At 46.1% G+C, this 25,751-nt stretch overlaps 1 protein-coding gene across 4 annotated transcripts in view; it reads right to left on the bottom strand.

Annotated features, from left to right (window-relative positions):
• The window catches only part of SDK1 (sidekick cell adhesion molecule 1), an 857,865-nt gene that overhangs the window by 224,794 nt on the left and 607,320 nt on the right, over nucleotides 1-25,751 (bottom strand). For all 4 annotated transcript variants that reach the window (XM_070567258.1, XM_070567254.1, XM_070567255.1 and 1 more), the window contains exons 8-13: nucleotides 18,542-18,625; nucleotides 14,668-14,862; nucleotides 11,646-11,762; nucleotides 10,312-10,479; nucleotides 8,286-8,388; nucleotides 5,883-6,059 (exon numbers count right to left, since the gene is read on the bottom strand). In XM_070567258.1, the coding sequence (XP_070423359.1) occupies nucleotides 5,883-6,059; nucleotides 8,286-8,388; nucleotides 10,312-10,479; nucleotides 11,646-11,762; nucleotides 14,668-14,862; nucleotides 18,542-18,625 (844 nt within the window). The remainder of the gene's footprint in view (nucleotides 1-5,882; nucleotides 6,060-8,285; nucleotides 8,389-10,311; nucleotides 10,480-11,645; nucleotides 11,763-14,667; nucleotides 14,863-18,541; nucleotides 18,626-25,751) is intronic.

The following is a 25,751-nucleotide window of genomic DNA, read 5'->3' as shown; positions in this document are numbered from 1 at the left end:
AAGACTGTGGCGTAACAAAGAGTCTGTCTGGTCTTTGTCCCACGCGGGGTCCTGGGATGGAACTTCTGACCCCTTACAACTGCCTGAGCGATAGGACTGTCTTTGCTATTCATGGTGGGTCCCTCAGAGCACACCTAAGTTTATGCTAATGAGGTCACTCATGGTGGGCCCCTACATAATTCCAGAAGGGGGCCTGTCAATGCAGGAAAGACCAACTAGGTCATTGGAGGGTTGGGGCTTTGAGCCAGTGATAACAGTCCGACCTTCTGACCTCCTGAGAGTAGAGGGGAGGGAGCTGGAGATTGAATGTAATCACGTGGCCTGTGATTCAATCAATCATGTCTATATAATGAAACCCCAACAAGAACTCTAGCCAGCTCTAACCAAGCTCAGGTGAGCTCCCTGGTTGGCAATCAGACGTGTATGTCCCGGGAGGGTGATGCATCCTGAGGACACACAAGGTTTGTGTTTGGGACCCTCCCAGACCTTGCCCTATGCATCTCTTCATTTGTCTGGTCCTAATTTTTAGCCTTTATAGTAAAACTGTAATCGCTTCACTGAGTTCTGTGAATCCTACTAGAGAATTATCGAACCTGACGGGGTAGCGGGACATTTCAGCGAGCTGCTCAGGAGCACAGGTGGCCTCAGAGCCCCGGAGCTTGCAGCTGGTGTTGGAAGTGAAGATAGTCTCCTTGGAGTCAGTGCTCTTCACCTGTGGGGTCCGTGCTAACTCCAGGCAGTCAGTGTCAGAATTGCATTGTAAAGACAGAAGATTTTCTGACACGACAAATGTTAACTTAGAAGGGCAGGGCTAGTTGGAGTTCCAGGCCGTTTGAGCAAATTCCCCCATCCAGATGTTAGCTCATCAAGTCTTTGGTATATGCTCCTCACAGTCCCTCTGTCCATCCCTCAGAGCTTGCTGACTCTCACTCAGGATATGTTTCTAGCAGGAGTGTTCCTGATTTCCCTTCTCCTAGCAGATCAAAAGCAACCAATGAAAAAGCCACGGGGCCTGCTAGAAGTCAGCAGGCGGAACAGCAAAAATGGCAGCCAAGAGCCTGAGACAGAGGAATAAAAAAGATTTTTAAAAAGATTGAAAAAAATGATTTAGGAACTTAAAAGGCAAAGAAGCCTTGACAAGACACTTAGTGTAGGAACCAAGACCTATAAGCCCAGAGGAGCCCAAAGACATCACTGTCCATGATGCTTCTAGAAACGAGTCCTCATCCGCACTGCCCACCACAGTCCGCTTCTCGGCTCATAGTCACACCCAGGATGACGGCTCACTGCAAAGTGTGATTTTTACACAGATCACAGAACTCAGAGTTAGCGGGAAATTTAGATTTTCCCTAATTCTAGCCTCTACCCTATGTGATAACCCCTCTATAATATCTCTTGTGTTCAACATTACCTGTTTCACAATGCAAAGAGGTTTTTAATGTACACTGGAAACAAAGTATTCCTTTAAATGATAAGTTTTGGTTATCTGGAAAATTAAGCTTTGTGAAATATTCGACTAACCCATCAATAACTGATAAATGAGGCCTTAATATATTCTGAATCCGTTTCAGAGAATCTTATCTAATAGGAATAGATCGTGTCTTGGCATTTCTCTGCCAACTTTGAGAGGAGATAAATGATCAGCAGAGTGGCTCACAGACAGTGATATGCAGACAGGGTGACAAATGAAAGAGATCTGAGAGAACAATGGAAATGAAGCCCAGTGCTGAGTCACTTTGTAATTTAAAGAGATTGTGGGGAGAAATCACCATCAGGCAGATTACACCGCAACAATATCAGAAATGAACAACAAAACCCAGACTGTATGGGAAGGAGATTAAGTGAGGGGTGTTTGAGAAAAACAGCTCTGAAAAAGACTCAAGAGAAAGTAATCAATAAAATTGTGGCTGGAGGGGGAATTGCTCCAGCAGAGGAGCATCCGATAAGTCTGCTTCCATATAAAAAGTGTCGCCTCTTTCACGCACAAAGATGACTTGGTCAAACCCATCTTCTCTGACTTCACTCTGAGGATGAAGATGATGCGGGCCTGACAACTCCTGAGAAAACAATACTAAACTGTTCACCCCTTATAATGGCTTTGTCAGAAGTAGTTTCATTGAAAGAGATCTCTCCTTCTGCCTCAGGGTCTGAGTCTCAAGTCGGCTCCATAAATTAAGTTTTCTCCCTACTCTAGCCTCCTAAGAATTAGTCTCTGATCTCAGAAGGAAAGATGCAATGCTAATTGGGTCTTTAAATGATTAACAATTAATCACTCATAAAGCCTCAGGAGCCCGGCCCCTCTGGTGTGCTCAAGACAGCAAGGCGCTCTGGAGGGGTGGAGTCCTTCCAGCTTCGCTCCCTCCCTCACCACACTAGCAAACTAGTAGGAAAAGCACGACAAACACAACTGGCGACCAGACTAATGATGCTCTGTCTGTTCACTTGCAAGACGCCTCACGGGACCACGTGGAATTGCAGAAGCCTCTCCTCTCAGGGAGGGGATGAAGGCAGACCTCTCATGAATTTACTCCTCCTCGCTGGTATCAAATACGCAAACCCAGTTCAACTCTGTAGGCGGAGTGAGGCTTCCTCTGCAGATCGTTGGGCACCTACTGTGCCCCTGGCCCTGGTCTATGCCTTGGGGGTTGAGCAGCAAACAGACACACCTGGTGTGTCAGAGGGTCAGAGAACGTGGTCAAAAAGAGAGTAAAAGAGAGTATTATTGAGTATTAGCAAGTATTCGCCCTTAGCTAGGTTCCAAGCCAGGATTTTACAAACAATAGTTCATTCAAACCTCACAATCAGCCTTTAAGCGGCATGATAACATGCCCAGTTCTCAGGTGAGAAAACTGCAGAGGCTGAGAAGTGGGGTAACTTGACCAAAGTCCCTCAATCAGTCAGAGGTGGGTGGGGGGGAGGCCTCCAGTCCAGCCTCCCTGGTGGCCCCGCTGGCGGCCAGTAGCCCTGCCAGGACTGTGATTTCTCCCTGCACTGTCCTTGGTGAGAGGGGACACGCCTCCCACCAGGCTCACCCAAAGAAGAGGGCATCAAAGTGCTAAACACGGAGCAGACAAATATGACAGCAAGCCAATGGACAATCTGCTCTTCAGAAGCCCACTTGAATGCTCCTAATTTCTAAATTTAACCAAGTAGCTTTGAACTCAAGTGGGCAGGCGGGGGAGCGGGCTTTCAGGCTCTTTTGAAGGACACTATTTAGCTCTAAGTACCTCTCAGTCACTTCTGCAATATGAGCTTTTTTCTTTTTTCTTCCTTTCTTTGTCATCTGAGTAAATCATGGAAATGTTCCTGAGCTCAGTTTGAAAGTTCTCTGAGAAGCGCAGAACGCCCTGCGACCGTGAGTTATGATGATTATCATTACTGATGTCGTACAGTTAAGACCTATTTAGATCTGAAGATACACCACGAGATAACCTACAACTTTCCCGATTCATTCAGATTCGCAAGAGTGGAGTGTTTATTACACTAACAATTCGCCAGGAACAATCGTCTTCCAAATCAGTGCTGGAACCAGTTGTACTTAAATTGGTTTGAATCATAAATCCGCAAATATTTCTATATTTAGAGATGAGGTGTTTTACCATTACAGAAAGCCTATTATTTTATAGATACAGCAACATTTGCCGAAAAATGTATTTTACTTAGAGGAAATCAAATAAGCAAATAATAGGGAAGATTTATAAATCAGTAGAACATAAAAACTGCAGAATAAAAAGAATCCACTTTATTGGAAGTATGCAATTTGGCTTCTGCTGACAGAGTCTTTATGAAACGCTAACACTTATTTGTTTGATCCCAGTGATGGATGATCTAAGAGTTCTTTAAGGTACTTTTAAAAATATGACTAGCACAGTGGATTATGTGAATTCTCTGGTCATGTACTCCAATATTATCAAAACTAAAAAAAAAACATCCCCAGTATGACGAGAGGAGGAAAGACACAGGACAGGAGCTGAGTAAGGGTTTGGGCGGTGGGCTCTGGACAGTGTGGTCTCAGCCTGTTTGTTTGCTCATGGAGAAAAGCCCAGGGCATGTGAGCATCGAACAAAAGAGGAAGGGCGTGAAGAGAATCAGGAGGAAGATCGCCAATGGCCCATAACATACACACAATTATTCATTCACTTATTCATACTTTCAGCCAACCAACATACATTCATTGAGCACCTATGGTATACCAAACACCATCAGGCACTCAAAATGCAAAGCTGTGCCATCCATCCGGGGGCTTCTGCTTCAGTAGGGGAGGAATCATGAAAACGTCTGCTTCCACCCCGATTGGCAACGCTATGATGGAGGATGGAAGCAGGTGCTGGGAAGCACTGTGGGGCACATCCAGGCATCCCAATGGCAGGAAGTGATCCTGCGGCTGAATCCTAAAGGATGGGTGAGCAGGTCCCTCAAGTGGAGATGGTCGAGGCGCCCGAATGGAGGACTAGGGGGGTAGGAGGACAGAAAGAGCCCAAGGGCAGAGGGTCCAGTGGCCAAAGCCGGGAATGGGGAGACCCAGCACTTCCACGAACACTTATACAGCAGCAAGCCATCTGTATAGCGGCCTCGTGGCTGCAGCACCAGGACCCCTAGCTGATCCTCTAGGGCCACATGGCACCTGTTGTTTCACCACTAACTAGGGCGACCTTTGCTCCCAACAAGTGACTAACCTCTAGAGAGAACAAGGGCTCATCCTGGGAGAGAGACCATCTGGGAGGTAGAACGGGGCTTTTTCAGGTGCTGCACGTTCAACAACAGGGGACAGAGAGGGGCTAGCGGGAAGCTGCTCGTCTGTCTGTTCGTTCTTGTGTGTGTGCATGCAACAAACACAGGACTCATGCACTTAGCAATTGGCAAGCGTGTTTTCCTTTTAATCCCCTCAGCCGGAGGCTAGGGATTCAAAGACAAATGAGACGTGGCCCTGTACTCAAAGTGTTCAGAGTCTATTTTTAGGGAATGATTTTTGTCTATAGAATCCTTTCTGGATGGAGGTGAGCAGAGTCCAGTAAGAAAAACCTCTCCAAATTGCCTCTGCTAATGGCCCAGCATGTCCTGTGTTAGCCGGGATGGCCGGCCTGGGCCACTGCAGCTGGCTGCTGCCCCGACCCCAGCACTGCTCTGCCCCCTTATTTTCAGGTTTTCCTTTTGTACATATGTGCTCAGGGAATATCAGGAGGGCACCATTTTTCAAAAGCAAATAAATACATGTTGGAAAATAAAATTTGTCAGCAGGCTCTTCAGCTTCCTGCCCATAAACAGAGGGAATTGTGCAAAAGAGAGCACAAAGATAGAGGAGATCGATGGTTTCTCACCTGGGCCCTCTGGACCCCCGGGAAGCCTCAGATTAGAAGTAATGGGCAGCTGTTTGCTATTTTCAGGATTTCAAAAGACTTAATGGAAAGTGTCTATTTACCCATGGAGAGGCAGCTGGCACTCACTTAAACTCGCGGCCTAGTTAGCTTTCACAGAACAGTCTCGCTTAGTGGGCTGACCCTGACATTTCTCACTGATCGGAAGTTCTGATGGGCATTAAACAGAAAAGTGAACTTACTGTTACCTACTCACAGTGTGGAAAATGGAGCCTATTAAGATATGGTATCAGTGGGGGAAATAGGATACAAAGAGATCAATGAGGACAGAAACTAATAATCGAACCATCTAAACCAAGGTTGAAACATTTTAATTTTGAGGTTACAAGAACAAAACACCTGTTTCAGTGTACGTGCCTGTGAGGCATAAGGCAATGGCCTCTGACTGCTGGCTTGGGACCCAACGTGGCTGTCACATGTTAAGTGCCAGTCACTTGAAAGAAGGAGGACTGACTGTGACGATGCAGATAATTAGGAGACGGTTAACACTAACTCCACACTACTCACATCACTTCCAGCCGGGCCATTCTGGAGTCATTCCCTCCTTCAGAAATAATTTCGCAGGTGTAGTCTCCAATGTCGCCTGACCACGTCTGGCTAATGAGGAGGGACCCGTCCTTCTCCACCACAATTCTGGAACTGCTGGAGGGGGTGATGACCACGTTGTCCTTCTTCCAGACGTAGCTGTGGGCCAAGCCAAGAATCTCGAGTTAGATAAGATCTTGAGTTAGGATCAAGCTCAGACTCTGGAGTTAGGATCTTGGCCGCTGATCCTTCCCCGTCTGTTAAAAAGCAAGCAACTGACGACCTTGTGAATGTACTAAAAACCATTGTATTATGCTCTTTAAAAGAGTGAAGTTTGTGATATGAGCATTACATCTAAAACAAAACAAAAAAGAAAGAAAAGCAACCAGATATCTTGGTCATAACCCAAAAATAGATGTTGAAGTTAAAAAGAGGACAATGAAGATAAATGGAAACATTTATCTGGTCTTTGGGTTTAGAGACAGGAAATCTGTAAAGTCATGATCATACTTGTCACTTACTAAAACTGTCCCTCACATTCCTGCCCAGGAATGTTCCTGAAGGACAAGAGTGTCGCCGGGATAGGAGGCAATAAATATTTTAAAAATCCCCAGAGTGGAATAACCCAATTCCTGCAAAAAAAATAGATCACACCCTACAAACATGTTTTCTTAAAATCCAACCATTCTGGCAGACTGTTCTTAAAATTGCATTTCTTTCTCATTTGATTCTTCAGTTATGACAAATTTAGCACACTTTTCTTCTCAAATGCAGACCTGATGAAGAACCTGTCCAGCCCTCGGATGTCAGCGGGCAAGGGCCACTCCTCACTGCCGGGTGGGATAGAAGCGCTGGCTTTACTCTCCAAAATACTGTGCTTGGATTTTCAAAATGCACCCAGTCCTTTGAAGGCTGAATATGCACAGAGCACAGCCATTGACAAGCCACTTCTCTGAAATTACCCCGGGACAGAAGAGGACTGATTCCACAAGAAGGAAATTAATAAATTGCTCACTTTGGGTGCAACGCTCAGCTGCAACTGTCACTTAGGGCCGATGTTCCTTGGGGTAAAGAAACCCGGGGACAAGGGGTGCCCCACAAGGGAGCAATCTAATCTCTTCCCAGGCGGGAGGCTCCAATTTTGTCTGTTTCATCACACACAAAAAGCTACGAGAAAACCACAAAGATCCAAGGCGATCCTCGTGAGCTCTGAGAGGAGCAGGAAAGCAGCCTTATTTGCCCTTCGTTCTTCTCTCAAATCACACTCCTAAATCATTTAGAAATGAATGAATGAATTATTTTCCAGGCTTGATAGCTATCTCTCAAACAGCCTGTAAGGATGCCCTCGGTAATCTTTAACTTGTTCGTTTTTGTTTGTTTGTTTTGCATTCAACATTGCTGTACTAAACCAAACTTGGTTTTTGAGCTCTGGGGAAGTCAGAGGCCAGGGGGAGACATGGAAATTCATGACTTGCTAACCACCTGCCCGAGAAGAGTGAGAAAACAGCTTAGTCTCCGAAACCAGTTAATAACGCATGCCTCGACAGCCATCTCCCCCGGCTCAGAGTGAAATGTTCCAGAAAGAAGGAAGGCATCTTGATTCTATCCATTTGGCTAACTGCATGACTTTTGGGTGAAGGCCAGAGTGAAAATACTAGGATGATGGTATCTTTCCTTTCAGATTTATTCTCAAGGCTGATTCTGAAAGTGGCAGGTCTTTGGAAAGAAGCTCACCACTGAAAGTCCCCCGTTTGCTGCTCTGTGTTTACCTGGAGTTTCTTAGTTTTCATTACCTTCCCAGTCTGAATTCAAACCAGGATGGGCTATCATAAGCCCTTTAGCGAATCTCCAACTCACCCAGTTCCCTTCTTTACATGCATTTTCCTCTAAATGCATCAGGTAACTGTGCTTTGACTTCAGGGCATCAGATAACTGCGGTTGCCTTTATTCCATGGGTACATGTCCCTCGCTCCCCATTTCACAATGAAACCCATCCTTGGAGGAGAGAAAACCCCTCTCGAGTACCGCACAGCCCCCACGTAAACACTGCTGAAATCCTATTCGATCCCGCTGGATTTTTCTCTCATTAAGTATCAGCCTCTGACAAGTACGTTTTACAGATAGTGTATTAACCTTGGCAGAAAAATCATGAAAAGCTGTATTGAAGTCATGAAGTGGAACATGGCTCACTGTAAATAATACATAAGGCTGGAGTGGAAAATGGGATTTGTGTGATTAATGATGGAGCCCACGACCGTAAGACGCCGTAATCAGGGATCTGCGGCTGAAACCAAAGTTCTAAAATTCTCCCTTCTCATCTCAACTTCACTTCCTAAGCTCACAGAATCTTAATGAGCCCCAAATACGGTAATTCACAGAGCTGACCGGAGGGAAATCCGAGGGTCGTGGGTGGCTCCACAGTCCAGCGTGGCCGTGGTCCCCTTAATCACCACGCGGTCCTCGGGAGGGTTAATGATGGACGTTCGATCTGAAAGACACAGGTCATAAGTCAGACAGAATTACATGCTTGTGAGTATCCCCCCTTGGAGGGTAATGAATTGGTCATCGGACATCAAAACCTCCAAGTTTTCTCCTGTCTTGGCAAAACATAAATGGAAGCACTCAGAAACATTCAGGGAATTGAAAGCAAGCCTTTCTGTACTGCAGCGAAGGAAGTCGAACCTTCCCATGCCTCTCGGGTCATCCCTGAACCTGTAAACCCTCTGCAAGAAAACGAGAAGGGAAGCTCATATGCAAATGTTTATTAGGTTCTACCCTCTTTGGTAAAAATCTCGATTCTTTCCCAAGATAGTCAACAGTCTAGTAATTTCTACCCTGCATAGCACTTCCTGACTTTGCAAAGTGCTTTCATTTATGTTGTTTCATTGAACCCTCACAACTGTCCTGTGATATTACTAGTTCCAGCTCTCAGGATGAACACTGATGCCGATACGTGGAGCTGGTGAGGAGCGGGCGTGGTGCTAAGCGCAGGCCTGCCACTCCGTCCAGCCCTGCAGCCGCCCCACACTGCACAGCTGCCACCGCGAAGGCCCTGGTGACAGTCCCCACACTGCCCACCGCTGAGGTGGATGCTGCTCTGGTCCCACAAACAGCCTGAAACTTGGAAATCACAGGACTAAGTTCAGGGCCGAGCCTGACTGCTTGCTAGCGGGTGTCCGGAAAAATGTCTCTGGGCTTTCGTCTTCCTCTCTGGGAAAGGGAGCTGCCGACATCACTCACAGTTGTACAGAATGAATTCTTTACTGATGGGAAATGCTCTGCAGGCCACAGAAGTGTTGCACCGATCACTCTAGTATGGATATAATTTTGAATCTTAGCAGATCCACAAAATTTTCTAATGAGTGACCTATACAGATGCAGACAGCAGTTTTTCACAAGCCTTTAAATATCTGGTTAATTTTCAGGGACACGGGATGAATCAAAAGTGGTTAATGGAGTCAACTGTCAAATGGAACAAAACCTCTTTCTCAGTACTTGACAATATTGGAGGAATTTGGATTCATTTCTTTTAAACTCATGGTATTTTTAGAACACCTAATAAATTAGAAAGGGTCATTTATCAAAGTGGACACCAACTATATCATAGAAAAAGCCAAACGGGTATGAAATAAAGCACAATAATTTAGTTTTCCTTCAAGGATGGTATTTTAACAAATTATTTACTCGTGAAAGTTAAAACTTTCTCTCATATAGACAGCTTTACAAAAATCTATGAGTGCTGCCTTTTGCGTTTTTGGATAATGATTTTTTAGTAATATAGATATGGATGAAGAAGAGAGGAAAAGGTACATTGTTGAGTGAAGCCACAGTGGGTAGGAGGGCAGAAATACTTGGTAATCTAATCCTCATGTTCTGGAAAACAATTTATTCTGCATTTCAGAAACCTGTGTTATGGATAAAATACAAAGAAACAGAAGCTGGAGAAACAACAAAGATTTTTCTTTGAGGTCACTCCTGATATACAGGAAGCATTCACGTTTAATATACTAGGGGTGTTTTAGTTGGTTGTAATCATAGTATAGAAAAAACATACTTTCTCTATGATTTTAATTCTTGATTCAGATTTCTTATATAATGCTTATAAAATTAAACAACTTAGCAGTTTTGTTATTTCAGCTAGCTTGGGATAACATACTTACTCTACTGACTTTAAAAAGTCAATCTTTTCTCTCTCCTGAAACGTCCCCATTAAGTCTTTGAATACATTTTCTAATTATGCTCTTAGAAACTAAAAAATTAATTACTCAACCGACTTCTATAAATTAGTTGTAAAAATAATCATTCTCCTCTCATTAGAGAGTCCCAGGGCATGTTGACATCCCCTAAGCACAGATGACACGATGATTAAACCATGATTAATAGAAGGTTCCACATGGACCGTGGCTCTTACTCCACACGGTTAGTGCTGCGGATGCATTCAGGGATCCCTCTGTGTTAGCTGCGTAGCATGTGTAGTTGCCAGCATCCTGGATGAAGACAGGGGTTATCTGCAGACCCCCAGACTCAAGAAGCATGAACCTGGGGATCCGCACAGAGCCACTGGCCAAAATGTGGTTTCCTGAAGAACAGCAGAGAAAACAGGAATGTTAGAACCTTAATGCTCAAAAGATCGTTATGTTTAGAGCCACAACCAAGAAAATAACTTGAGGAAATAATCAGAATAAAGTGGAAACTTTATGCACAAAAATAATCCTGCAATATTTAGAATAATGGAAACCAAGAATATTCTAATTGTCCAATATTGACAGATTTAGTTAAACAAATTATGATGCATTTTTGTGATTGTTATCTTTGGGTGATTGGCTTTGAATTTCTTTATTTGTATGAATTTGAAAAATTTCTATATAAAGCTATTATTACATTCTAAATCAGGAGAGAAAATAAATAAAACAGGGAAACCTCTTCCTATTTATTAATCTGTAGTTTCCCAGATCTTCATGTTTATAGGCTGTGGTCTGAGTGCATGGATTACACCTCTGAGAGCTGAGAAGCCACCATGTGGATTCCTGGTAGTGTGAAAAAGATAGAAGTTTTGAAGTTTCGCTCAGATAGTCCACGAGGCATGACCAGGTAATCTACACGCATCAACACAATTCAGCACGGATTTGTTAAGATGGACTGCGTGTGCTGTTCATTTAGTGACGCGCACCTATCGTGTAGAAGGGGCTGTGGGACCACAAAGAAAGCCTGTGGAGTGCCACCACTCGTCACAGGAACTGAAAACACAGTTGGAATTAGGAGTGTCGCACATGTCAAATGGGGAGGATGCAGACGATCCTGTGCCAGAACCATCTTTCTTTCTTAAAAAAAAAAACGATATTATTCTTAATTTTTAATATTAGCAGGGGAGAACGCCTTCATTTCACAAACGGGGAAACTGAGTCCTGGCAGTGCTACTTCAAATCCAATACCCAGTATTTTAAGGAGCCCCAGCAGGCCTAAGGCACCTTGTGAAGGGCTTAGACAGAGGAAGTGACAGTCACACATTTTTCACAATGTCTCTCTCCTTTTCTAGACGGTGAGCTCCACGAAGCTTACAGGGTCTTGCCCGTCTTACTCACCCTTGTACCTCTGGCATCCAGCACCTGGTAAGTGCTCAATAAATGGCTATTTAATCTTTATTGAATGAATGAATGAGAGTGAGAATCATAAAACACAACCCCCGGCCCAGTGGGCTCATTTTCTGCGTTGGCTATGCTGCTGCGGCAGGCACAAGCTACCTACCTCTCTTCCACGTGATGGCGGGCTTGGGGGCCCCGGACACCTCGCACTTCAGGATGGCTGTCATCCCATCAGTAACCGTGGTGTCCACTGGAAGCTGAGTAAACGCCGGCGCGACATCTAAGCAGAGGAGTTAGTGAAATATTCAGCGTGTTGTCCCTCAGAAATGCTCAAACCAGCCTGGGGGAGTAGTCCATATGGACTTTTATAGAACTAATCACAGAGATAACTGTTGTGATAAAAAATGAGAACTTTTCAGGAGTGACTATAACCTCCCGTTATTCGTATCCCAGGAATTGCCATCTTTGTTTACAGAGAAGAGAAATACGGTCTCATGAGGCAAGGGATGCACAAGTGGGCCAGCGCAGGAGCCCAGGAGGGACTGCATTAGGCGAATGTTAATGAGAGGAGGGACACTGATTGAGGTGAATCTGACAAGCTGCTTTCATTGTTAAAAACAAAATAGAAAAAGCTAATTTTTGAATATTAAATACCATCCAAAAGATGACACTTTCCAGGATCTGTTTTGACAGTTAAAATAACCTGATTTCAAGGATGTCAGTAAACAGTTTCTGGGAAGTGTTGTGGACCCCGAGTGTTGGGGGTCTTCTTGTTCACGGGGGACCGCATGTGTCCACGGGTCAGGAGTGGCTTAGGCGGGCTCCGGCGAGGGTTCCTCTGACCTTGTACTACTTTGATAACGAATAAACCGCAGAGCCCTTGACACCAGAGCTCTACATCTTCCAGATCTTGTGTGAGGGCCCCTGAGGTGCCCAGGCTGGTGCCCCCAGGAGGAGAAGTGGGCACAGCCGCCCGCCTCTCCCTTCGCCTGCTGGGAATCTCTATGAACCGCAGTGAGTTCGGTGGATTCCACCTACAAAACATCCCAGAGCTGGGGACTTCCCTCCACCTCCGCTGTGACCAACTGGGTGACACAGTGGCCTCCTAACTGGTCTCAAGCCTTCCGCTCTTGCCCTCACAGTGCATTCTACACCCAGCTTTGGGGTGCCCTTTGAGACCTATAACTGACACCCTGCCACTGCCCTGCTCAAAGGCCCCAAGGGACCTGCTTACCCCTCCAGCCTATCCCTTACCCCGGCCCCTGCTCCTCGTCCTCACCTGCGTCCTTTCTGCCTGCACACACCCCTAGGCTAGCTCGTCCCTCTAAGGCACTTGCAGCACGCACTCCACGACATGACCATCCCCCAGTATTTTGCAAGATGGGCTCCTCTTCACCTTCAGGTCTCAGCTCCAGGGCCAGCCCAGAGGAGCTGTCCCTGACCGCCGCCCTCTGAGGGAGCCCTTCCTGGTCACGCGGAGGTTCGCCTGTTCTACTTTCTTCACGGCGCTCAGCTCCAGCTGAACTATCTTGTCCTTTGCTGTCTTTCTCCTCCTCCCGACCTCCTGTCCTGGAAGCATGAGAACCTTGCCTGTCTTCCACGTAGCTCTGTCCCCAAGCCCGATGGACCCAGGGTGCCTGACACAGATGCTCAACAAATGTTTGTTAAGTGAATGAATACATATTGATTGCTTTACACATATATTTTCCTTTCATTAAAGGTGTTTTAATTTAAAAAAATCCATTTTACAAAACCCTGTACTTACAAAACAGATAACATAGCATTATCATTATCATGTATTTATTTATTCACCCTCCAGTTGTCATGGGAACCAGTTTAAGTAGCAGTTTCATTTAAATTTCCAAACTGATCCTCACAAGAACCCTGTGAGCTGGGCCGGGTTGGTTCCATGTTGAAGAGAAAACTGGGGCTGAGGGAAATTAGGTGAGGTGCCCTTGTCTCTCACTAGAGCAGGGGTCGGCAAACCACAACCCAAGGGCCAATCCAGCCTCTCGCCTGTTTTTGTAAATAAAGTTTTATCGGAACACAGCCACACCCACTGGCTTAGTATTGTCTGTGCTGCTCTCATGCTAATGCAGCAGGAGTGAGCAGCTGCGACAGAAACCACGTCCCTCAAAGCCAAAAATATTTACTATCTGGCCCTTTACAGAAAAAATCTGTCAATTCCTGCCCCAGAACATCCTGGTCCACACTTGCAAGATAGGCTTTAAATAATTCTAATTGATCAAAACTCAGTTTCTGGCTTAAGTACCCAATATTGTTTCTACTGCTTGAAGCAATACTGGTTTCCTATGCTCCAAACTGGAGGATAAATTTGACCCCTGGGCAAGGTTCAAGGAAGTGACCCCTACTTTACCAAAATATATGCATGCATCTTTAAATATTTCCTCAGTCTCTTCATATGTTCTGGCTGACAAGAGCCGTCGGCCCCATACACGCTGACATTGATTTGTTTCTCAGTGGGCTCCCACCCCTGAGGATATCAGCATTTGCTTCCAAAGGGGCAACGTGGAAGGTACAATTCCATCATTACTAAATTCTACTTCATTTTAAAAGAACAATATTACAACTGTGGGAGATTAAAAAGAAAACCCACAGATACGATGAAAACCTTTACCTTTATTTTATTTTTCAAAGACAGAGTGCCAGAGTATTTTTGTTAATAGGATAATAAAAGAAACTCACAAAAGAACTATAATTGTTCAATAAAACTAAAATAGAGGATGAATATAAATGAATATAAAAAACCGGAAAAAAGATCAAAAGAAAAAGCTTAGGAATGAGCTATTCATTTAACAGTCCTTCCAGTCCAGAAAAATGGGGAATTTTTTTCTACGTCTCAATAAAGAGGAGCACCCAAGTGCCAGGAAAATGAAAGCTTACATAAGAACAGGGAGGCACCAAGGACTGAGGGGACAAGGGGCGCATTCACTGCTCACGGCCCTTGGCAGAGCTTCCCCAGGGGACCCACAAAACGATTAAGTTGTGCCTGAGATGAGGCTCTCCTCAGCTGGTCACCTCTGGCCACTGCACCCTGTCCATTTACCTCAGGGGGCTGAAGAGTTCCTACCGTTTTCCGAGTGAGTCATACGGGGCAAAGGTCGGGAAGCTCTGCCTGAGGGCCCAGTCCAGAGGGTCTGCCTCTGCCGACGGGCAATACTCACTGGTGACGTCCAGGTAGGTGTGGGTCTGGATCTCCCCTCCCTCATTAGTGGCAAAGCACTGGAAGATTCCGGAGTCCTCTGGACGCAGCTTCTGGATGCGCAGGCCTCCACTCGAGAGCACTTTGTATCGGGGATTCTGGAGCTTGCTAATGGAGATGGCATCCTTGTACCACTGGAGGGTGGGAAGAGGGACCCCTGTGTAGGAGTGGAAATAATTGGGCATTTGAAAAAAAATTAAATTTCGAGAATTCCTTACATGAGGACTGAGGCAAAATGTTTCAAAGGCTAAAACGGCCATATTTCAACAGGCATTTTCTTATCCATTAGTCCTTTCAACCACCTCGTAAGGTGTTATTTTTCTCGCCTTACATGAAGAAATCAACACAGAGAAGCACTAGGTGGGAGAGCAGGTGCCAACTCCCGACACAGGGGCTGCAGGTCCTTCTGGGTGCCCAGGAGCCTGCAAGGGTTTGTGCTCTTGTCTGGAGAGAAGGTGATTCCAGCTGTTATTGGCTTCCGGACAGACAGGGATAGGGAGGAAGGTCTCTGCTGCTCTGCCCAATTCTGTCACTCAGGCCTCAAGGAAGGGTCACAAGGGTGGGAGACAGGACGCAGCCGAGCCCCAGGTGGGTATCTTGCCAACTGTGCCGTCTCAGGCAGAGCACTTAACCTATCTTCATCTCTGTTTCCTCACACTTGGAAAGGAAGTGATCATCGCAACTCACAATGTCGTTGTGGAGATTAGTTGCGCCAATATATGTCAAACTCTTAGAGCCTGGCACGTGGTGAGCGCTCGGTGGGTAGTATCACTATTTATTATTACAACCAACAGCAACAAGAATGCGTGCCGTCTGTTAAACAGTCTCTGTCTAAGGAGCTGGGTACCACTGATCCAAGCGGAAGTCTGCTGTGTTGGAGGAGTGATTTCAGGCTATGTCACAGGCACATGAGACGCGTGTGGTTAAAGGTTGAGGAGCATAGGAGGTATTCAGTTGGAGATGTAAAAGAAGTTACCTTGGTCCCTAAGACACACGCCAGTGCAGCAGATGATGAGAGGAGCTGCGGGACGGTTCCATTCTTGTACCCCAACAGTGAATCGAGCTGAGCACGGCCAAGGCTTTGACCAAGAGGATGGGAGGGCCAGACTGAGGCTAACTGCCCCGCTGCCACTCCCAGGAGACCTCCTCACCCTAATGATATGACAGTAAAAACCACGGCCTCGAGTAGGCGATTCTGGAGCTACGCACGGTCTAGCCAGCCCACGCTGAAGGAGGTTCAGGTTGGCTTTGAGAGGGATACACCCAGGGGACAAAGGACAAGCTCACAAGGGCAGAGCTTGGTTGTAAATGAAGGGACCGTCCTCAGCCCAAGAACATGAGGACCTTGTCGCTCATCCTCCACATGGCTGTGGTCAGTACATGTAACCCAGGTGGTGATGCATGCACGCCCTGTTCCCCCGGGTGGCCTTGCTGCACGGGACAAGCCCTGACGAGGGAAACACCAGGCTCCTTCTCTTGGCAGCTTCTCTGGGTGCCTTGGGTGACTAGCAATAGGGGAAGACTCCTCCTTGAGACTTTTCCCTGACTCTTCCTGGAGCCAAGACGGGTCAAGCCACCCAAGAGGGGTGAGCTGGGGAGAGGAGAGAGGCTGTACCTACAACTAGACCAAAGCACTCAAGACAACAAAGTCCTGAACTCTGGTGGGCCGTGTGTGCCTATTGTGGGCCCAAGGGAAAAGCACAGAAATATCTAGGCTTATTTCTAGATCTCAGATGGTTCTGTACCTGTTTCCCTAAATATAAAATGAATTTAAATAAAACACATCTTGACGTGATTCATGGTGAAAAGCACACCCATATTCCTTGACTTAAGATGCTGTGAAGGTATAAGATGTCTTCTTCAATAAATAAAGTTAACGTCGTGGAATATTTCAAGATAATGCATCCTCATATTCTGTTCTTTGCCTTAATTACATTTCCTGTCACTTTTCATTAAATCAGGAAATTTAAAAAAAATCCATTTCAAGGTAAAAGCATAACCAGTTCATGTAAAATCTCATAATAGCAATTACATGATGTAGCTTTCATAAAGAATAACCGCTTCGCATGCTGCTATAGTTTCATTGTCAAAATTAAAAGAAAGCAGTAAATTATAGGATGGCAATGCAACGTTGAAAGACTTGTTCAATATGTATTTATAAGTCTAGACTTAACAGATAGTTTACCCTGTAGAAACCATGCAAAAAAGAGCATTCTTTTGTCAAGGAGAGGGCTTAAGATTGTCATTTATTGAAAAGTAGTTGTTAGTATATAGGAAACTAGGTGTATTTCTATTTGGGGGCAATTTCATAAACAGAACTCTTATCCCTCGCAGTATTGTAAACTCTCGTTTCTAAAATACAAGCACTCTAAATATTTTATAGCTTCACTTTCACAGAGTTGTTGGCCTTAAAAAGCTCGTGTTTATATAAGAAAGAGAGCAATGTGACCAGAGTAAGGAAAATATTTCCATTTAAAATGCCCATTACTCTTCTCTTACGCTTTTCTCGCCCTCCCCTAGGCTGCCTTAGGGGAGCTAGAACAGAGAAGAACAGGAACAGAGCAGGTCCATCAACAGTGGCCACTGTGGGCTGACCAGGGGCTGAGAACCGCAACCACTGAGGAGGCAAATCTTTTGTTGTTGTTGCACAAAGCGCAGTGGACAGAGAGAAAGGGACTCGCAGCCAGACGCTAAACTCTACACTGGCCATCAGTACTGTTCAGAGCGACACCACCACTCCTTTTCAGAAATGAAAAATGACATGCAGGTACCTACGGATGAACAGTATTTGTTCTAATCCCAGGGCCTCACCTCTCGGAGAACCCAGGTGTTCTGGCCAAAGTGCTTGCTTTGGTAGCTGACAGATTTGGGTTTGGATCCTGTCTCCATTACTGTGTGACCCTAGGTAGGTTACGCGCCCAGTATTTAATGAGCAACTTCTACATGCCAGACACTGGGCGAGGATTTCACAAAAAGTGTCTCGTGGCATCTTCCTGGCTCTGTGCTGTGAGCACGTAACTTAACCTTGCTTTCTAAGGTTTTGTTTTCATAAGTGTACAGTGAGATAATAACATCTCTCCTATGAAGCCATTTTTTTAAGATTTACAAAATTGTTAGTAATCCTTACCCTCCAAGCTCTTAGGAGAAAATATCCTTAAGATGGACAGATATTAACATAAAAAGAGGTCCTTTTTATTTCTTGACAGTTTCCAGAGCACTAACATAGCTTTTGTTAATGAAATTGTCTTAAAAAGCCTGTCTCTGACAGAGGTTTAGTATAAGGACTTGTGCTGCCGGACATGAAATGGTGGCTGTGGACAGCTAGTAATGAAGGCATAGGGACGAGGGGTGGAGTAACCTGAATAACAAAGAAAGTCGACCCAAAGCTGGAAAGGCAGAAAAATAAGATTTCAAAGAATTTACGTCAATCTCCCTTCCGACAGAGCGGATGTGGTCACCAGTCCCAATCACCCCGTGGATGAGAATGAATTTCCTGCCCCAAGCCCTGGGGGGTCGCCCTTTTGTGGAATCAGAGCATTTGAAGGGAGTCAAGAGGACAAGACTACGTCTCCCTCTGTTGGGATGGATGGGCTTAAGGCTCCCTTGCTGTTCCCTTGTGTAAATATTACTACCCTAGCTTTGTAGGCGAGGAAGCAAAAGCTCAGCAAGGTCAAATACCTTCCCCAAGGTCACAGGCCCAGTAACTGAGTTCTACTCCACTTCAAAGGCCCCATCGCAGTCAACCTCTCCTTGCGATGACGACGAAGCTGCCCTGGCAAGTGCCATTTCCGTTCCTCTACCTCATGGCTGCTTGTCCAGCAGCCTCCCCCACTCACCCATGGCTTGACAAACGATGTCCACGGTTTCTTCCACTTCAACCAAAATCCGGCTCTCAGGTTCAGCAGTAAAATACGGTGGCTCTTTAAACAAGAAAAAGCAAAATAGCCCCTAAGCAAGAGAGGTATATTTCGGAAGACCCTTATAGCTTAAAAGAGTTTGAATTTCTTTCAAACACTATTTTTGAAAACTTCATTAGTTACCACGTACGCACAAACTCAGAATTCCGGGAGCAGAGGCCAAAGGCTATTTATATTCTAAGGTTTCAGAAAGCAAATTACTACTCAGAGCGATGGCTACTTCTCAGTTTATGGGCTTGAATCATGGAATATCTTAATTCACATTTTAGAAGGACTATCCCAAGAGGTTCATAAAGGTTTATATTTACAGCACAGTATTTTATAGGCTGGTTTGCTTCAGTATCTAAACTAAACACCAATTCATGAAGCATGTCAAATAAAGTGCCACAGCCAGGCACCGGGCCTATATCAGGGAACCGTGCAGCCTATTAACATATTTTTTAAAGTCTTAGCAGTTCTTCTTCTCCAAAATATAGATTTAATACTTCAATGGAATGCAAAATAATAGCTAAGAGAGAAAAGAAAAAGGGCTGCTCATCCATCTTTAGTAGCAAAGGAAACTCTTAACCGCTTGTATATCTCTGGATACTCCACTTGCCTACTCAACAAGAAAAAAATAGTGGTTGTATTAAACAATGAATTCCCCTGGAGAGTAAATTGCAATATTTTTCTCAGTTTATTCAGCAGAAATTCAATGGTGGCACAGCCAACTTGGTCACGTATTAAGGTGGTAGTGATTTCATTATCATGATAACAAAAGGCTGCTGTGTTCACATTCTGTGTGATAATTAATTTCTGGGCACTGTCTTCCAGAGTGGTTTCTTTTCATTGTAATTGCATAGAATGTGGATAAGATAGCTTGGCATGCCTCCTCTATTGACTGTATCTTTAAAACAGGGTGGAACCTAAAAGAGGGAAAAGAGAAACGAAAACTTAGCTTTTCGAAGAAATGACTGAGGAGAATGGGCTGAAGGTTCCTCAATGCGGGCAGAGTTAGGTATCAATCCTGCAATTACCTGGACCACTCAAGTGGAAACGGTCCTCCTGAATTATCCACTCTGGCCTAAGTGATGGCTGCAAATTCACTAGGCGGAGGCAGGATTCTCTACTTAGTGTTGTGTGTGTATAGACTGGGCCTAGAGACATCCTGCAAAGATTTCCTCTCTCTCATTTTCAAGCTGGTCTTCATTGCCCACTCATATATTCACACTCAGACCCCTCTCTTTCAACAATAATCATGATCGCAGCCTTATTTCTATTCTAACTCTACAGTAGCTGCATCCTGCCAAGGCCCTTCTGTGCAGGTCAGGCCCCATATTCATCAGTGAACGCTAAAGTCGCTATCTACTGGCACGATCTGGTGGAAGGGATGTGAGGGGAAAATGGGAAAAATAAGCTAAAACATCAACACTTGCCTATGATTAATCACAGTTTTCCTTTTTCATATTGAGCTAATTGTAGAGTCCCAAGCAGCTGTAAGAAATAATAGAGAAAGCTCCCCAGTGTCCCTTACTCAGTTTCCCCCAATGGTTACATCTTACAAAACTGTAGTCCAACCAGCATCACAACCAAGATGCTGACAGTGAAACAGGTAGCCTTCGGTATTCACCTCTCTCCAGTCATGCTTGTACTCTTGTGCGAGTGTGTGTGTGTGTACTCGAATGAGCATACGTATTTAGATCAGTGCAGTGTTATCACTTGTATGGGTCTGTGTATACACCATTACAGTCAAGATGCAGAGGGGGTCCCTCACCACAAGGATTCTTCATGCTGCCCTCTCGTAACCATGCCCATCCCAATGTCCCCTCCCTCACCCCTGGCAACCACTCATCTGTTCTCCATCTCTATCATTCTGTTATTTCAAGAATGTTATATAAATGGAATCACACAGTATGCAACCTTTGGAATTGGCTTTTTTTCACTCAGTGTAATTCCCTTGAAATTCATCCAAGGGGGTTACACTTAGATGATAAAAATCCATACGTATAAATGGTCAACATCTACAGGAACAGACAATTCCCCAGGTATTGACGACAGATACCGTCTGGCACAATGGCCCGACATCCCAGTGCTGCCCTTTCCCACTCTGCAATTCCCCATGGCTTCCCCCAAGTGCCAAGGAAGAGGGACTTAGTGCAGGGCCAGAGACAAGGGGTACTCCTCACACAGTGATCAGAAGCGGCTGGGGCTGAGCAAATGCATGGCTCTGGGGCAGCAGTGCATTAGGGACCTCCAGCCCCGGTCAAGGCCCCTCCTCTTTGGGCACCACCATCCCCCACTGCAGCCAGCTACCATGGGGGCTTGGCACAAACCCACCTGCTCCATATACTCCGAGGCACCTACTACAGAGCCGCCAGGCTCCTTGGGCAGCGTCTGGAAGGCAGCCTGCCAATGTCTGCAAAGTGCTGTCTCTCTCCTTTGGAGTCAACACCCAGGCAAGTTTTAGTAGCTGAAAACTAGGAAGCTTGGGAACGGCCTAGGCAGAGCATGTTTGTTCATTTACTGATGCTCTTGCCCTGTTCCAGAAAGTCTTCCAGGTGGCTGAGCAAGGAGAGTAGGTGTGGAGCTGCCAAAGGCCCTGAAAGGCCCACAGCTTCTGCCTGTAATTTCATTACTTTCCCCACATTACGTATGTTACGGTTGCGCTCACTGCTGACCCTTCATATTAACCCAACTCAACAGGTGCTCGGAAAATTTTTCTCTCGATCCCTAGCTATTTTTACACATAGTCAGCTACAAGAGAAAGAAATCGGGGAAAACATCAGGCATATCAACCATGAAAAGACTGCGTTGAATACTGGGGAAAAATCTGTTGTGAATTAGTCGTCCTGCGCATAGACTTTTTCAACCACGTAATTTTCAAAGGGCAAGTGCATGTCTTAGCTAATCGGCAACAACTCTTTCTAGAAAGGGTACACTGCCAACATTGGCACACACTAGACTTTTAAAAATTTATCACAACCGCAGCCAATAAAACTGGGGATTGAAACTAACACTTTTATCTCTTTTGAAACAATATGAAGACATCGGGAAAATCTTCTCATCCCCTGTGTGAAACAGGAGCGTTAGGAAAAGGCCAGCCAAGCTGATGATCCTTCACATCTGGCCATGGGCCAAGGGCAGCAACTCTAGAAAGCACGAGCCTCCAGTCCCACAGTCTCAGAACTGGAGGTGGAGATACTTCCCGGGCAGCCCCCAAACTGGGGCCTCTACCAAAGCCCCCACTCTCCAAAATGCCAGGGCGACAAGTCCAGGTTCTGGTCCGATGGAAGCAACCACAGTGGACGGTCCACATATACCAACGATTCCTCATGCTCTCCTGCTCCAAACCCTGAATCTGAATTGCAGGGCCTGCTCTGAGTAGAGCTTGCTGCAAGACCCAAAGATGCTACCTGCCCTGTCTTCCGTTCCCCTCCAGAATGACCATCTCAGGCAGCAGCAAATCCCATGGTGTGCCCTTGACTTGCCATCATGGTCCACACTTGGGTGCCTTTGTCCATTGTGGTGGGAAGAAGGGCCCCAAAGATGTCCCTACCCTACTCCCTGGGATCTGTGAATATGCTATCCTACACGGCGAGAGGGACATTGCAGATGTGATGAAGGTTATTGACCTTAAAACAGGGAGATTATCTTGTATTAGCTGGGTGGGCCCAATCTCATCACAGAAGCCCTTAAAAGCAGGGAACCTTCTCCAGCTGCACGCAGGAGAGATGAGTCTCAGTGTGAGAAGGACTGGCCTGCTGCTTCTGGGTGGGAAGATGAAGGTGGGCATAAGCCAGGGAATGCAGGCAGCCTTCAGAACCTGAGAAGGACCCCAGCCAGCAGCCAGAAACGAACAGTGTCCTCAGTCCCGCAACCACGCATCCTAGACTCCGCCAAGCCCCCCGAAGGAGCCGGGAAGTGGATTCTCCCCCAGAGCCTGGGGATAAGAACCCAGCCCAGTCACAGCCTTGATTTCGGCCTCAGGAGACGTGGAACAGAGAGACCAGCTGAGCCCAGAACCGTGAGGTAACGTATCTGTATTGTTTTAAGCTGTTAAGTTGTGGTCGTTTCTCACAACAGCAATACACAAGCAGTATACTTCTAGTTCCTCCACATGGAGTGTCTTCTTGGCAAATTCGAAGTCAGTCTTCAAGATCAGCCCTGGTGCCCCTTCTCCAAAGCCTTGCTGACCTCCTCAGGCAGGGTCCGCCCCACCCACGTACCCCTGTGGCACCGATGGTCCATGTTTGTGTGGTTTGCCCATATGGCGGTCTCCCCTACCACACTGGAGGTTTCTTCAGAGAAGAATGTTGTCTTAGTCATCTCTGTATTTTTAGTACCTTGTACAATTTCAGAGAAGACATTTAAAAACTATCTACTGGAAGAAGAGATGAAGGAGATTACCAAAGATCTAAAAGCCTTCAACTCCTTAGGGAGGAAGCGTGTCTTATTCATCTTTGCAAATCCTCCTCCTTCATCTTCCACCCGTGCCGGCACCAGCTGAGAGCTGAGCGCACACTACGAACTCAATCAGTGACGGGGGGACGAACAGAGAAGGCAGAAGATGGAGGGGAGCCTAGAGGGACAGACAGTATACAGAAGAGCTCACTCCCTGCTCTCTCCGTATTGGATTCCTGCTCCATCGTGAGACACCAAGGGCTGGCCTGCCACTCCTGCATTCAGAAGCAAATGACCCAAACGTTATTTGGTGTTTGCCTCACGCAAATTTACCTTTTATTTTAGAAGCAGTTCTGTCATAGCTCTATTTTCTGAGCTTCATTCAGTAACAAACTGCCATACAGTTATGTTCCACAGATGTGACAGGGTACCAATAATTAACTTGGGTATTTCTAACATAAGTCATATGTGAAAACTGTTCAAAAAGACATCTTTAAGTTTATCTTAAACCAATGCAAGTTACAAGGCAGGTGTTCTCTGTAAATCGCCATGAGTAGAGGATTATGTTCCATGCAGGATTCTGATCTGGCCTGAACTGTTTGTGGAAGTCCCTCTGCTGCCATATGCCAGGAGAGCCCCCAGCCCTGCAGCTGGCAAGTGAGGGTCAGATGCCCCTTACCACCATCTTAGCTCTCATTATGCTGAACCGTAACCACCCTGTGAAGGGATTGTCTTCCACATGAGAATCCTTCATGCTGGGACCATGACTCCGTCTTCACTCCACTGTCCTCAATACCTAGCACAGTGTCTAAGATGTAGACTCAAAAAATATTTTTGTAATAAGTGGAGGAAGGAAGGAAGAAAACAAGGAAGGAAGGAAGAGGGCAAAGGGAGGGAGGAATTTTCAGTTGGGATACAGACACAAAGAGGGCTCAGTCTCAGCTCTAGAAGACCTTAGAGCACAGCGACAGAATAACTCCTCAACTGCAGGCTTGGCATCAGTCGAGAGATGTTACAAGCAATTTGTTATTTTAATAATAGTTAAGATATTGGAATTTCTGAATGATTTTGTATTAAAAAATCAGAATAGATTTGAGATATATAGAGATAGCTCTCTACAATCGTTACTCTCACTGACTTGAGTATTTGAGTGGGAGTGAAAGAGCCAGCGTGCCAGGATATGCACGCTCGTGGGAGCAGGACAAGTGTGTGAACGGCAGTGCCTCGTGTGTGATGCAGAGAAAATGGTGGCCTGTCAGTCTGGATGGGAAGATGTAAACGCTGCGTCTCACTGGATCCAAGATGCCGCAGTCGTTGGTGAGAGGCAGCAGTGTTTTATTTATCCCCAAGAAAGAAAAAGTGCTTCCATGGGTTGTGAGACACATCCTGATTTCAGAGACAGCAAATGTGACAAATGCGTGTCATAACCAATTGTTGGTAAATAACACAAGGTGACAGAGGCAACGGCACTTGTTGAAGCCAGAGAGTGGTGCAGCGAGACTCTGAAGCTAGGCCTGTCGCCAAAACCTCCCAGCGCACACTGCGCATCGCTGACCCACCAGTGTGTCCACGTGTACAGCTGAGAGAGCACCACTCCTCCCTGGTGACAAGCCCGAGAGTCACAGAAGCAAGCATGACATTTGAGAGGAGTTTTGAGGGACATGCAGACTCACTAACCAGGTGAGGTGGGACCCAGGGCAGAAAGGCCAATCATCCCAGCACAGGCACGAGCAGACGCTCAGAGCCTGAAGGACGATGTCAAAGTCTTGGGTTGGCCTCCCCAGAAGCAGACCCGGAGACAAGGGTCACTGGCAGGGGTTCATTTGGGAGGTGATGGAAACACCATTGGGAGAGTGGGGGGTCAGCTGAAAAAGAGCACGTTATCAAGGCAGCGCCCACTGTGGTGACTAGAGCTTAACCCCACGGGGAAAACTCTGGAAGCCAGTGTAGAACACAACCTCCGAAATTATATCCTCACCATACGGGGTGAGGGAGCTTGGCTGTTTATCACCAGCTCCATCTGACGCTGGTTAAGGCTCTTCTTGGGAGGGTTAATCCTCAGCACTTCCAACCTGCTACACACTGGGCGCCTTGGCTCCAGTGGCTAGAGAAGGCTGGTGAGGTGTCCACCTCACCGTGTGGGGTGCATGGTCTCGGGGAAGAGGGGAGGTTATGGCGGAGGGAGTGGAGGGGCAGGTGGAGAAGAATGTGGAAGAAACAGCAGCAAAACGAAGTGGAGGTCAGGGGGAGGAGAACACGGAGGCCAGCTTCTCCTGTGCACTGGAGAGCCACACAGCCCTTTCAGCTGGCCTGACATCGCCTGCAGTCAGACCCTGTGCTCCTGTTTAAATCTCAGAAATTAAGCAATACGGCAGGGGAGTTGACAGGTGGAGTAAACAGCCGCAAACAGTCTGTCTTGTCTCATCAGTATGAAATAAAAGTAATTGGAAGCCAATTTGTTTCTGCTTTCTTTCATCTGCATGTTCATATCGATAGCTCTTTTCACAGTTCCACCGGTGACAGCCCTGTGAAACCAGGAACAGCGTTTCCTGAGGACTCTCCCTCCCTGATCGCCGAGTTTGCGTTATAATCTCCCAAATCACTCTGAACTGACAGGGGCTCTTCAGGGCTTTTCCAGGATGACTCAACCACAAAATCCGACCTGTCACAGTGAATTCTTATGAATAAAAGGGGATTGACATCAGCATCATAAAGGAGCAGAGTGCGTTCGTGCACCTTTAAAAGGCAG

Source organism: Equus przewalskii, chromosome 12, assembly GCF_037783145.1.
Source record: "Equus przewalskii isolate Varuska chromosome 12, EquPr2, whole genome shotgun sequence".
In the NCBI taxonomy this organism is placed as follows: domain Eukaryota; kingdom Metazoa; phylum Chordata; class Mammalia; order Perissodactyla; family Equidae; genus Equus; species Equus przewalskii.
Note: the sequence above shows the minus strand (reverse complement) of the source record. Positions and strands in the feature narration are given on the sequence as shown.